Source organism: Gopherus evgoodei, chromosome 7, assembly GCF_007399415.2.
Source record: "Gopherus evgoodei ecotype Sinaloan lineage chromosome 7, rGopEvg1_v1.p, whole genome shotgun sequence".
NCBI lineage: Eukaryota > Metazoa > Chordata > Testudines > Testudinidae > Gopherus > Gopherus evgoodei.
The window spans coordinates 28,514,125-28,528,765 of record NC_044328.1 but is presented as its reverse complement, the minus strand read 5'-3'; the positions used below and the strand labels follow the sequence as shown (position 1 = coordinate 28,528,765).

Sequence of the window (14,641 nt, the reverse complement as noted above, 5' to 3'; positions counted from 1 at the left end):
TTATACTCTTCAATTACATAATCACATACTATTTTATTCACAAGGCCACAGCTCATTCAGCACACAGGATGGAGGGTGCTCTGAGGATGAATCAGGATTATGTATGCTGTTGTCTGTAGAAGTCCTGTCTCCTTTGTTGCAGAATTTGGAAAGTGTGCAGTGAAAGAGGCAAAGGATTGCAGGAATAGAAAGGATGGTTTCATAGTTCAAGCAGCTGAATGCTGCTCTAGAGAAATGAATTTGCCTCTGCCATAGAATTCCTATGTAATGCTGGTCACGTCACTTAAACCAAAACTTTAAAAAGGTGGCCTATTACTTTGTGTTTGTCATTTTCTGGGTGCCCAGCTTGAGGCCTTGGGGTCTGATTAGCTAAGTGCTGGCAGCTGCAACTGAAGTCATAAGAAGCTGTGCCTTGAACATATAAAGTACTATGAAATGCAAGTACTCTGAAAATTCAGGCTATCGGTGCCTCAGATTGGACTCTCAAAATTAGTGGGCATTTTGATTTTACTCTCTCTGTGGCTCAGTTTTCTATCTGTAAAATGGAACTAATAATACCACCTCACCTCACAGTGGTGTTGTGAAAACAAATTCATTAAGGGTTTGTGAAGCACTGAAATACTATAGTGATGAGCACCGAATAGCCATCCATGAGAAAATTAGTAATTCTATTTTCAGAGCAGGTTCGAATAGTGTGCAGTAGATAAGACATGGGACCACGCTCTGAACAATAAGAATAAAACAAACTATTTATCAGCTGATCATTTGGTGTCCATTCTGTGTACCAAATGAGGGAGGGGTTATGTGTGTGGGGGGGAAAGTGTGTGATTATGTAATTGAAGGCTGTCATGATGCATATGCATAAGAGGGACAATTAAGGTTGCACAGGCAACCTTAATTCTGCCATTTCCTAATTTTTGAGTGCTTGACTTTGCAATGCAGTTTTTGGTGTGTAACTATACGTAATTAAAATTAGTTTGAAGAACTTTTAAATAAAGATAAAAGAACTGAAGGCTTTAGAACTCTGAGGACCTTAATGCTATAGGAGCTTAGTTTCATAGCAGACTTAAAAATGACACTGGTTTCATTGTTTTATTGTTTCTTTGTTTTATTATACAGGAGCATTAGTATATATGTGTATGTGGCTCAACCCCCTCCTGGGAGTTAATTACCATTTCATTAGATGCTGCTGCAAGAGAGGGCAGCATAAACTGCCAGAACACAAAGGCCTGAGCGCCAGGGTAGAGTGGTGAATAATAGGAGAAATTGTATCTTCTTGAAGGCTTCCAGTAGTGAGGGAGGGAACTGAGAAGAAACACCCATGTTCCCAAAACATATGTATGTGAAGATGGGCTGTGAAGAAAGTGCAGAAGTAGCCGGTCTGAAAGGAAGACGTGCAGGGGAGCACTGCTGGGCAGGTCAGAGCAGCAAGCAAATGAAGTTTAATGAAACATTGCAGGAAGAATGCTAAAGAAACATTGGAAGCTGCTACTGCACTCTGACCAATCTGAGCAGTTGAGCAGTGTACAGCATGCACAGACTGCATTCCAAATCCAAAGTATTGCCCACAACTGCCAAAGAAAGTTGTGACAGCCTGAATGTCAGAGGAATATTACAACTCAGTCCCACAGAAGGAAAATACCAGCAATTATTTACAAAGATCTGTCAAAGTTTAGTACCAACAGCATACAATACAAGAACAGGATTTAAATGTTAATAATTATTGAGTAAACCTATTTGTTGTAGTTTTCCTTTACACTTGATTGAATGAACAGATGGGCCAGGCTGTAACTGTAGTAACTACAACCGTATCTTTTCCTTATTACTCCAGGGTACAGCACAGTGTACTTGTAATTAAGGCTGGTAACAGTGGTTCTTGATTTAGGTAAACCTGTTCGGTAGTTTTCCCCTGGAATAGTATCTATCAGTAAGGATGGCAAACTGCACATTAATCATAATATAGTTGCACATTTCAGGTCAGTTAATCCTCATATTTAACTGCATACCAGAAGCTTATATACTAACTACTAACTGTACAACCCTGGAGTGCGCCAGCATGCTTTCTACTTAAAAAAAAAATGGATACAAATAAAATAAAAGTCAATAAAATAAAATCACCTGAAGTTTTTCCAAAACTGGAACCTGATTTTTTTTTAGATTAAAAAAAAATAGCTTACCTTTGGGGTTTGTTCTCATTCTTACACTCTTCAGTGGCTTGGGGCTGGACTAGAACTAGAAAGTTCTGTTACTCCCATAAGAAGGCTGTGTTTTTAAGAGATTTTCCAGTCTGATTCACAGACCAAAGTAATTCAGATAAGCATGGAAAATTTTATCTCAATTGTACCTTTTGAGATTTCGCTATCAATTAGTTGGGATTCTTTCAGCCCTGATGACAGATAACAAGGACCACTTACATTCAATTCCTGCCCAATTCTCTGGCCCACATTCATTGCCTTAACATGTACAAAGATAGGTGCATTAAGCTTGGTCTACACTAGGAACTTATGTCGCTATAACCATGTTGCTCAGGGGTGTGGATTTTCCATGACATAGTTATACCAACCTAACCCACAGTGTAGATGGTGCTATGTTGATAGGAGGCCTTCTCCAGTGATCCTCACTACAACATCTTGGGGAGGTGGAGTACCTATGGTGACTGGAGAAGCTCTCCTATTGGCATAGTAGTGTCTTCACTAAGTGCTACAGCAGCACAGGTGCGCCACTGCAGTTGTGCTGCTGCAGCACTGTAAGTGTACACAAGCCCTTAGTACAATATCGTTATTATTATGACAACATGCTGTTGCAGTTGCACTATACATGAAGGATTCCGAAATGGATGCAGCTCAGATGCAGATCCAGTTGTGAAGAGAGAATAACTGTTCTTTTCATGAACTATTTTTAGTCGTTAAGAACTAGTTTTTACTTTTTTACTATGAGGGTTTATTTTGTTCTATAAAGATGAGGGATGTTTCTGTTATGTGGAACAGCAAAGCAATCTATTTATATCTTCACATTAATAAAACAGAAGGATGCCCCCCACAGTGTTTTCTAGGAACAAATTTTAAAGTTTATGGTATTTGTTACTAACCTTGCAACTTCAGCTTCTCTTATAGAATTTACTTTCAACATTCTTCTCACATGTTCACTTTTTTCAGGTATGCGTTTCTTTAGGTTTTCACACCCTTCTCTCGTGTTGTGATAATTGATGCTATCAGTAGCATATGGTGCACTTTTTGATATCTATAAAAAAGTGCAACATAACATGAAATTGGCACATTTCATAGAACGGCATCATCAATTAAAAGCTATAGGGAAACCCCACTATAACGCGCCCTGCAATAATGTGAATTCGGATATAAGGTGTCATAAGGTGGCTCCGGCCACCCCAAGCAAAAAAACAAACAAACGGCCAGAGCGCCGCAGAAGCACAAAAAAAAAAAAGAAAAGAAAAGAAAAAAAATGGCCAGAGCACCGCCGAAGCGCAAAAATTAAAAAATTTTAAAAAAGCGGCAGAAGTGCCACAGAAGTGCAAAAAAGGAAAAAAAAAGAAAAAACCACCAGAGCACCGCCGAAGCACTAATATTGTAGAAACATTTCCATATTTTTACTCTTCTTTTAATTTATTACAAAAATTATTTCATTACTATAAGAGGATTATCTACAGTGTTCAGTGCACCAAGAATCAAGACTGTGAGAAGAAAGGTTTGATTTAAACAACATCTCTTATGGATTATTTTGTCTATGATAAGGAAATTAAATAATTGCAGGGGAGTTTTTCAAAGGCACAAAAGGCAGTTAGATACTCAACTCCCATTGTAAAGCAATTTCATGATACACCCAAGTCTAGGGTGATCAGATGTCCTGATTTTACAATGATCGTCCTGATACTTGGGGCTTTTTCTTATTTAGGCTCCTATTACCCCTCACCCCCGTCCTGATTTTTCACACTTGCTATTTGGTCAGCCTACCCAAGCCCCTTATGTGCACTGCAAATCTTCCTCTACAAGTGGAGTATACAGTATACATATATCCATAAAGGAAAGCTATTTCAGTCTCTAAAAATATAGGAAAGTTACTTATCATGTACAGTATCTGTAGTTCTTTGAGATGTATTGTCCACATGCAAATTCCACTGCTAGTGCGCAGGTGCCTTATGTGCTAGCAATCTGAGTTATTTTGGTCAGTAGCACCTATAGGGTGTGCATACACTCTTTATCCTCTATGAGGACATTCAGTTCCTTCTTACTGTAGCACCTCTTATAATAGGACTCCAAGGAAGAGGGGATGGAAAGGCAGGTTGCGGAACGTGCATATGGAGAACATATCTCAAAGAACTACAGTTACTGCACACAGTAAAGCCATATTTACATTAGCACTTAACGTTGGCAAATCTTTTGTCGCTCAGGGTTGTGAAAAAAACACAATGACTAACGCATGATGGCAGCCATTTCCATTGATCTAGCAGCCACATCTGCTGTACCAGTACTGCTTGGAGGCTCATTCTGGCTATGAGCTGGCCCTAATTAACAAGTGACATGAAGTCCTCATAATTGTTGTGGGAAAAGTTGTCGACAAATGAAAGCAGCCTCTTATATATGCAAAAGTCATTTCCAGCTAATATGGCCTGATAACTGGCTACACAGAATTGTATGTTTGCTGAGGAGTAGGCTTTCCAGCCAAATAAATCTGGTATCTTTGGCTCTTTTTCCTGTGGTGTGGTTCTGAATTATTTTGCCTATTCATTTGCTTCTGTGACTACAAGGGAGGATGGGTTAGGATGCGTGTAAAAGAATTTTGCTCCCATAGAAGGCACTTGATATTTCTTGTCTGGATGCCTGTGGGAGGTAGGTGGTGCCAAAGCAGGTGTCTGCCACAATATTCTGTCTGGATGTATAATGTCCTCGTTAACTGGGATCAGGGCCGCCCAGTGGAGGGGGGGCACAAGTGGAGTAATTTGCCACAGGCCACACAGGGCCCCATGAGCCCTGGCCGAGAATCCCTTCATTCGCTCTAGGTCTTCGGCGGCACTTTGGCGGCGGGTCCTTCAGTGCTGTCTGGTTTGGTTCCAGAAGAGTTGGTGCAGGGCCATTGAGGTAGACTGTGTGGGGGTTAGTGCCATTCTTTTATCCAGGGTTCCATTTTCAAGTACCAGATGCTTTGGTGCTGTATGGTTGGAACAGGCTCAAGGCTGAGCTTCAGTGGAAACCATTCTGAACAGTGAAATCTCAATGTTCAGTGCTATAGGGAGATTTTCCTATTAGAGGACACCTTGGTAGGTGACCTGCCCCTCGGACTTCTAGCTCCCTGTGGTCTATCTGGGGATGATGCCATCACTGTAGTCACAATTTGAGTCAGAGCTCTTGAAGGCAAAGAGCTCACACTCTGACTCAAGAGGTCCCTGTATATGGGAGTCTAGTGAGCCCACTTCAGAAGCAGGTCTCATTGACTTCATCATTAGGAAGACCTGAAGGTGGGCTGCTCTGTCCTTTCTAGCTCAGTAGTTGAAGGACTTGCAAGTCACACATTTACTGGGAATGTGCAATTTTCCCAGACAATAGAGGCACTTTGAGTTTCTGTCTGCATCTGAGATGCTCCATTACATGAGAGGCAATGTTTAAACCCATACAAACCAGATGATGCTATACTGAATGAGTAAGTTCTCACAACTAAAGGTTTCAACAGACAACCAAACCACTAAAAACTACTAAAAAGACTAACTACACTATAAAACTAACTGTAAAACTATTAGCTAAAGCTATAAGGAAGGAATAGTCTCCATATCTAACCCATGAGACAGGAAGAGAAACTGAATGGTAGTTGGCATGCCTTGTCCCTATATGCCCTGGCAGAGCACATGCACACACTAAGGGTACTGCTGGTCAAAAAGACTCCTACCACTAATTAGGGTGACCAGACAGCAAGTATGAAAAATCAGGACAGAGGTCGGGGGGATAGGACTCTATATAAGAAAAAGACCCAAAAATCGGGACTGTCTCTATAAAATCGGGACATCTAGTCACCCTACCGCTAATGCACAAGGTGACTGAGCACCATCAGTGAAATGTGCATCTGGACAATTACTCAAGGGAAAAAGTAAAATGATTTCTTCCTTAGATTTGACCTATATTAAATATAAATATTAATTTTCCCCTTAAAGTTAATCCACGCTATAGATAACCCTCGTAAAGCAAATCATGAACAGAATATTTTTTTAATCTTAATCTGTTCATAAAGAGAGAAGCAAACTTTTAGGGTGAAATCCTGGCTCCATTTAAGTCAAGGACAAAACCCCACTGACTTCAGTCAGGCCAGGATTTCACCCCTTATTCTCTTAATATCACTGACAATATACAAACATTTTTCAAATGTTGCTTCTTTTTGAAAATCTATGTGAATTTAAGATTTATGAAGGTGGTATCTTGCCTAAATTGGAGACTGATGTACTCTTTGGATTCATAACAGGTACAAAACAAGCAGTTGTAGTCAGGGCCGGCTCTAGCCATTTTGCCGCCCCAAGCATGGCGGCACGCCGCGGGTGGCACTCTGCCGCTCGCCGGTCCCGCAGCAACGGTGAACCTCCCACAGGTGTCCCTGCGGAGAGTCCGCTGGTCCCGCGGCTCCGGTGGACCTCCTGCAGGCATGCCTACAAGAGGTCCACTGGAGCTGCGGGACCAGCGGACCCTCCGCAGGGACGCCTGCGAGAGGTCCACCAGAGCCACCTGCCGCCCTCCCGGCAACCGGCAGAGCGCCCCTTGCGGCATGCCGCCCCAAGTACGCGCTTGGCGCGCTGGGGCCTGGAGCCGGCTCTGGTTGTAGTACAAGCTGTCTCACACAACAGTCATATTCTTCAAATCATGATTTGGAGCACTGATATTTTACTAAGGAAGCACCCCTTCGCCTCTGTTTTAGACAAATGATACTCAGACAGAGGCTCAAGAGCTGCAAGTGGCTCTTTAATGTGTCTCCTGCAGTTCTTTGCAGTACCTGATATCAAAACACTGTGAACTAGTTATTAACCAATCAGGATACTTTTGCTATGTTATTAATCAATTGTAATTGATAAAATAATAATATCTGGTCAGTCATTTTGCTGTGAGAATAATATATATGGATATAAAGAGATACATGTATATAAAAATAGCAAATAAAACTATGAATTCACACTACTGTGGCTCTTTTGGATAATGTTGATTGCTAATTGGGCTCCTGAACCACTGAGGTCTGAGTATTACTGTTTTAGAGGTTCAGGGTGAAATTCTGGTCCCACTGAAGTCAATAGGAGCTTTTGCTATTAACTTAAATGGGGCCAAACTCCTCTTGACTTCAGCGGGACCCAGATTTCACCCCAAGGGCTAGATTTAGAAGGGGGATTTATACACTTATCTGCCACTTTAGGTGCCTAAATCCAACATTTAGGCACCACTAGCATTCACAAAACCACTACTCAGCTGCCTCCTAACCATGTAGGTGCCTAAATTTCTAGGCATGTAAGTTTCTACCAGTAAAGTCCCCATGACACCTATATAGCTGCCGGAGGCATGCATACAGCTGCTTAAATCCTGATTTTGCCAAGATGCTCAGTGCCTAAGTCCCAGTGGGATTCACAAAGTAGGTGCTTCCCCCACCCACCTCACCTATAGCCCTCATCCATTAGCATAGCTACCCACACAAAAGACAGCAAAGTGGTGGTGCTGCACCTTCCAATCCACTAGTCAGAGCACTTCTCCCCAGGATGTGGGAGACCCAAGTTCAAATCCCCACTTTACCTGATTAAGAGCAGGGACTTGAGTCTCCCACTTCCACAGAAGTCTGCTAACCACAGGTCTATAGGTGCATATTGTAGGGTGGGTCTTTCTCAATCTTTCCTGTTGAAGCTCTTCTACTTTCTATAAAATACTTAAAAAAGTCATTGGGGCAGAGAGAGAAAGTACAAATGACTTCATAGCCCCATGGTTAGATTTTCTTTTTTTTTTTTTGAGAAAGGCACCCAAGGCAGATCAGCTCTAATGCTAGAACATGGTTTGCATCTGTGACTCCCAAACAGAGATAGGTGCCTCCCTCTAGCCTGAAATTGGGGGCCCAGCTCCATTTTGAGGGGTAGGGTTTAGGCCAAACCCTCCTCCTTGTTATTTCCTACTGTGTATTGTAGGCGGCTCCTAACTCAGCATGCTGGCTTCTGTGATTCCCCTTTTTAGAGACCTAACTGACACCTAACTCAAGAGCTGTGAATTTCACTAGATGGCAGGGCACCCAAAAGTTATGTGTTGCAACACTGAGTGTAAATCTAGCCGTAACTGCTTGTAACTAGTACACTGATCCAAATGATTTTTTGTATATGATGTTAGAGAGAGCAAGTCTGTTTAAAAAAAAAAAAGAGGAAAAATATGGTACCAATGCTGGGAAACTGTTAAGAACTTACATCTCTTATAACATTTAATCCCAGATAGGTAGTAATGTTAGTCCATGTTCCCCATGTAAAATCCTCTCCAGAGAAAAATACACATTACTTCTGGAATATGCAAGTTGCTCAAAGAGAGTGTTTGTTGGCTGCATAGAAAGCATAGAAGGCAAAAGTTCTGCCCACTCAAAAAAAGTAAGAAAAAAAAATTGTCCCAAGGTGTTGGAGAGAGCAGAGCTCATATAAATGAGCTTCCAGTCTCCCTTGCACTGCAGCTCTTTGCCTTTGGTTCAACCTTCTGTCTGCTGGGGCCACACAGCTTGTGGGACCTTCTGCCACCAAATGACTGGAGTAAAAACATGACATGGAGGTGACAGGGAGAGTACTTGGTTACTGTTATGTGGAAATGGGGAGAGTTGCATGGGAAATGATGTCTCTCCCACTGGAGCTGGATATGCCCCTGAGCATTGACTTCCTTCCTGATGTCTACGGGAGCACGCCAGCCTCCACTCTCCCTGCCTCAACTGACTGTATTACTCATTGAGCTAGGAAAGAATTTGCCCCTGCAGTTGGCTACCAGAGAATGCACTGAGCATGGTCAGTGAGTCCTCCAAAGTTATTTGCATTATCCTGACTGGCATATAAGAAAGGACTGGTTTGGATGGTTGCATAATGTAAAAACTGGCATTACAAAATCTTCCAAGGGAGAAGTAACCACTAGAGAGAGTACAGCTTCAGAGGCACACAGAAAGATCATGGGTCAGCATCTAGAAGCTATTTTGGACTAACTAGAGAGCCTTTACTCATATTTATGAATATCTATATGACACAATGACTTAGAGAATAACCTTCAAATATGATATTAGCTTACACTTTAAAAAAAGTCCTTGCCCCTTATAAAGCAAACAGATAATATAAAATAAATCTCCCTCAGCTTGTGAGTAATTGCCTTAAAGAACAAAATCAGTGACATTCAGAGTGAAGGTCTGAGATAAAACCAGATTTATTGCAAACATATCTGCTGATGAAGGCCTCTCAGATCATCCAGGTTGTTTCTTTATTTTCATAAAAAAGTGTTGTGCAATAAACTTGGTCTGAGCAACACAGGAATAGAAAATGGCTCCAATTTTAAAAGGTTCTTTTGCATTTTCCAAAGAAAACAGTTTCGCTATTTTAATAATAGGCATTCTGACAAAGACTAAGTGCTTTAATAACAGAAAAACAAAGTGGGAAATGTTAAACAATCTTTTTGCTGTAAAACTGAAAGGCTGATAAACATTTTATACATATAGTATAAACACATCTGTTTTCGTACTATACATGTAGGTTTTGATCTGGCTAGATTACAAACATAAATTTAGAAAACTAGTAAGCATCCTTTAATACTATATTTCCAGAAAAAGTCCACTGCAGCTACATAATGACTCTGCTCATCCATTTTGCAAAGCTTACTGTGGCTAAAATCATGGCACCATACTTGAAATTTAATATAGCTTAAGCATAGATTTTTCATTTTCTAAAATTAAGAGTTGGGTTCTGCATCTTGCACTTTTACATTTTTGTAGCATTTAGTTAAGCCATAGCATTTACAGATAAAAACCATTAGAAAGTCCAAACTTTAAAAACTGGAAGTACCAACTTTAACTCTGCCACTGTAACCCCACCCACACCATAACCTGGGCCAGGAGACCTTTGCCAATGGGCAGAAGAAAGTTAAGTCTGTCCAACAGCAGGCAACCTAGTGTCTGATGATATAGCTCATTCCTCTCCCCCACACTCTTTCAGTCTATATTGATGAAAGGAAGGTCTCTGCTATATATCCTGTATGTCCCTGGGATTCTCTGGGAGGGAGAGGGATTCTGATTTCTGAGCCTCTGCTAGCAGCCCAGGGATTCCCCTGGGTCAGCGCACCGCCGGCAGCCTTAACCTCTGGGCAGTCGCAGCAGCGCCCTGACCCAGGGCACTCCCTGGGCTGCCGGCTGCCGCAGCAGCACTCTGACCAGGGGGACCCCCTGGACTGCTGGCTGCTGTGGCGGTGCCCTGACCCAGGGGGCCCCTGGCCTGCCGGCTGCCACGGAGGTGCGCACTGACCTCCGCGGCAGCCGGCAGCCCGGGGTTTCCCTGGGCCAGGGGACCCCCTGGGCTGCCGGCTGCCGCGGCGGCGCCCTGACCCGGGGGACCCCCTGGGCTGCCGGCTGCCGCGGCAGCAACCTGAGCTGTCGCCGGCAGCTCAGACTCCCTCTCTGTCCGAGCAGCAGCGGCCGGTCAACCATTTAAAAAAAATTGGGGGGCGCTTTTTGGTGCCCCCAAATCTCGGTGCCCTAGGCAACTGCCTAGTTCGCCTAAATGGTTGCACCGGCCCTGTTAGCAAGCAAACATCACTTAAGTTATATATTTAGGATATAGGGCAAATACTTTACATTAACAACATTGTATGCTTTTTCTTATTGTTAAATTTTACAAAGTCTTCATTTTTTGGTCAATCCAAGCGTTTTCTTATGGGAAAAGGGATGAACCATCAACTAAATTAGTCTTTAGCTAGAATGATTTGAAAGTAAATAAATGCCCACGGTCATTTAAATTGGTCCTCATGCCATGTATAACAGCATTCACTGGTTCATAAGGGGAGACAAAAAGTTTCATTAGAGAGTCTACACTCTCTTGTGGTTCTCCCCAAAAGGCCTTAGTATGTTCGGTAAAAAACAGTTTCTACACAATGGCCAACTTTCTGTTGAACAGATCACTAAGGTATAGTGGAAACGTATTTCACAGACTTCCACAAACAAATATGTAAATGCACAAGCTGATAAATAAACACATGAAATAATCTTAAAAACTGGTCAACATAGCAAGAAATGACTACGTGGTTATTTGAGGACTTCACTTTAATGTGGGCAGACCGCAATTATTAAACCTTTATTTGTTCATTACTTAGCAAGTAATAATCTCTGCAATATGAAAGAAATGTGAAACCTCTTTCCACCCTACCTGCAAAACCAGGATAGGATAGAATAAGGACATACACTTCATGTGTGACAAAGTAAAAGACAAACAGTCTAAAAATGAGTATGAAAGGGTTCTCCACCCAACCTTTTATATGCTTTGAATTTTGCTAGATATTGCTAATAGCAACCTCACCACTATGGAATACATATATGGTACTACAGTGCCCTCTTGTGCTTCATATATACATTCAACAATGCCTAAACAGAGGATTTAAAATATACAGTATTAAAATCAGTATTTACTTACAAATGACATAGAAAAATGTGGAATTCAAGAACTGTGCTCTCAGACTGAACACATTCTCTTTTTTGTATTCATAAAACTTGGGAACATGGGCAAGAAAAACAGGGGCCCTCCTTAGCAAGTAAAGATACTGTACTATTATCACATTGTCAGATTTACTCGAACCACACATGATCCACCTAATTCTCAACTATTTTACTCAAAGCTATACATTCTAAAAACTACCTCAACTAACTAAAACAAAGACATTCCTACACAGAGAAAGCATGCTGCATCTACTCTCAGAGGGATAATATAAACAACATGGGTGAAATCTAGATATTCCTTATCATTTTTTAAATAGGAAAAAACATAAGCTAAATAACAAGTATGTATGCACTTTACAATTTGAATCTCTATTACTTCACAGCAGCAAGAAAAATTACTTCTGACTCATTCTTCTCATGCCGATGCTGCTACTTTTGCTTACACTCATATTAGTCCAGAAGAGTGAAATAAATTTTTGCTTGTGACTTCAGCACAACTTGTATTTAGTCAGTGGTGCTCATAAGAATGCCATACATGCATTCGAGAGAGAGAGCTCATAAGAGTTACAAGCACCTATGACTGTACTAGTAGAATTTACAACCATCAGAAAGCTGCAAAAATGTAGGCTATGTCTACACTACAGCTTATGTTGGCATAATTTAGGTCACTCAGTGGTGTGAATTAACTCCCCCTACCCCTAGGGACATAAGCTTTCTCCCACCAGTTTAGAGCAGCTAATTACTTCCCTATTACTTCACAGCAGCAAGAAAAATTACTTCTGACTCGTTCTTCTCATGCCGATGCTGCTACTTTGGAATTACTCTTGCTGTTGAAAACCCTAGAGCCTGGGCGTGAAATCCTGGCCCCGCTGAAGTCAGGGGAAGTTTATCCATAGACAGGGCCGGTGCAACCATTTAGGCGACCTAGGTGGTCGCCTAGGGCACTAGGATTTGGGGGGCGGCATTTTCTTTGGCAGCAACCGCAGCGGCCGGATTTTCAGACACCCCGGTCGCTGCCAGCATTTAGGTGGAGGGAGCTGGGGCAGCGGAGCGTGGGGAGAGCCGCCTGCAGCAAGTAAGGGTGGGGGGCGGCACACAGGGAACTCCCAGCACCAGCTCACCCCTGCCCTGCCTCTTCCCCGAGCACGCCATGGTTGCTAAGCTGATTGGCGCCGCAAGCCTGGGAGGTGGGAGAAGTGAAGCAGTGACAGTGCGCTCAGGGAGGAGGCGGAGCAGGGATGAGCTGGGATGGGAGGGGTGCCTCAGGAAGGAGAGTGGGGAGCTGCTGCGGGGAGGGGCGCCTCAGGGCGGACGGGGGGGATACTACCACGAGGGGGCGCCTCAGGGCAGGGACTCGGGGCCTGGGGAGGGCGCAAGGTGGAAGTTTCGTCTAGAGTGCGAAACATCCTTGCACCGTCCCTGTCCATAGACTTCAGTGGAGCCAGGATTTGATCCTTGGTATTGATTATCCAGCCTGCAAATAAGTCTCCTGTGGCAAGCAGTTGTGTTTGCTGTGCTTCTCAACTTCCCCTATGGAATGGGAGTCATACTGTAAATCTACTGCTGCAATGTGAGCAGTTTTGGTGCTGGAGTTGTTGTTTTTTTAAATTGGCAAAAGAATTTGGCCTTACCTACTTTCACAAGTATCAGATTTGTCACATAATTGTTTTCAACCATCACAGAGCCAGGATTTTCACTTATTTGTAAAATTGCTTAAAGTTCCTTTATACATTTCAAGTGTTACTTTTACTTTCCATTTCCAAAACCAACAGCTATTAATAAGGGTCTTGAGATCTGTTCAGCCTCTCTGAGTTGGTAATACTCTTCCTCACAAGTTAAATTGCAATCAGCAGAGCGTAACGGCAGGGGATATTGCCCAATTCCAATCTTGTCCTTGTATTATTTTATTTAATGAAGAACATCACGCTATGTTTAATGATAGCAGACATTGCTGGAATCACTGACACATCTGGCATCATAACTTAGCTTTTTTTCAGAAGTATCAGTTTGCACAAGTGAATAATTTAAAGACATACAGAGTAGGGGATGTTTTGAATAACCCTCATCCCCACCAACATATACACTATAAATTTAACAATTATTAATTGTTGTTATTTTATTATTTATTTATTATTTTAGTGCCTTGAGGTTGTGGCCTTATTGTGTTAAGCACTGTACAAACACATAGTAAAGGACAGTCTTAGCCCCCAAGAGCTTACAATCTAAATAGATATGATCAAGGATGTAAGGTGAAACAGAGGCACAGAGAAATGAAGTGACTTGTTCATGATTACAAAGCAGGTTATTGGCAGAACTGAGAATTGAACCCTTGCGTGAAATCTTAGCACCAATGAAAAATAGTGGATTTTGCTCCAGGGGTCCTGACTCCTATCCTGTGGTATCATCATTTTAGTAACTAACTGACTTACAAAGTACTGTTTTTAAAAGTAGGTTGTGCCCTCATTTGCTTCTGTATGACTTACAATGAAGGCCTAAATAGATATTGTTTGGGTTTTTTTAAACCTTCACATTATTTTAGAAATACCAGCAAAGCAAAGCCTGCTCTTTCAGGGGTGCGTCAGAGATGTATACTGTGAGCTCTCATGTGTTATCGGAAGGAGTGAGGGTGTTTATTCTTTAATGAAGATGTCCTTTTTACCAGATGTTTATTAGACATTGCTAGACAGGTGTCAATAAAGCAAAAACATATTAAACATACAGATTAAATTCCTTCCCTTTCAATTGTACCTCATTCTGAGAGTTGTCATTTGTTTTAATTCAAAGCTTACCTATGTTCCACACAAGTTTGCTGTCCCCTGATTTTTGATGTTGACCATTTTTTTCATCAAAAATAAAGAATCAGGAAACTGAGATTAAAGAAAGAGTTATTTACAGTAACAGAATGAATCCCACAGCATTTGAAGTTTTCTGAATGGATACTTTTTTTATGTTCCTCATTTTGTGTCAT

At 41.9% G+C, this 14,641-nt stretch overlaps 1 protein-coding gene across 3 annotated transcripts in view; it reads right to left on the bottom strand.

Annotated features, from left to right (window-relative positions):
• The window catches only part of LRRC27 (leucine rich repeat containing 27), a 60,258-nt gene that overhangs the window by 5,982 nt on the left and 39,635 nt on the right, over positions 1–14,641 (bottom strand). For 2 of the 3 annotated variants that reach the window (XM_030570843.1, XM_030570845.1), the window contains 2 exons: positions 7,767–7,886; positions 3,089–3,240 (listed from right to left, as the gene is read on the bottom strand). In XM_030570843.1, coding sequence (XP_030426703.1) covers positions 3,089–3,240; positions 7,767–7,886 — 272 coding nt within the window. The remainder of the gene's footprint in view (positions 1–3,088; positions 3,241–7,766; positions 7,887–14,641) is intronic. The other variant, XM_030570844.1, reaches the window with a different exon arrangement.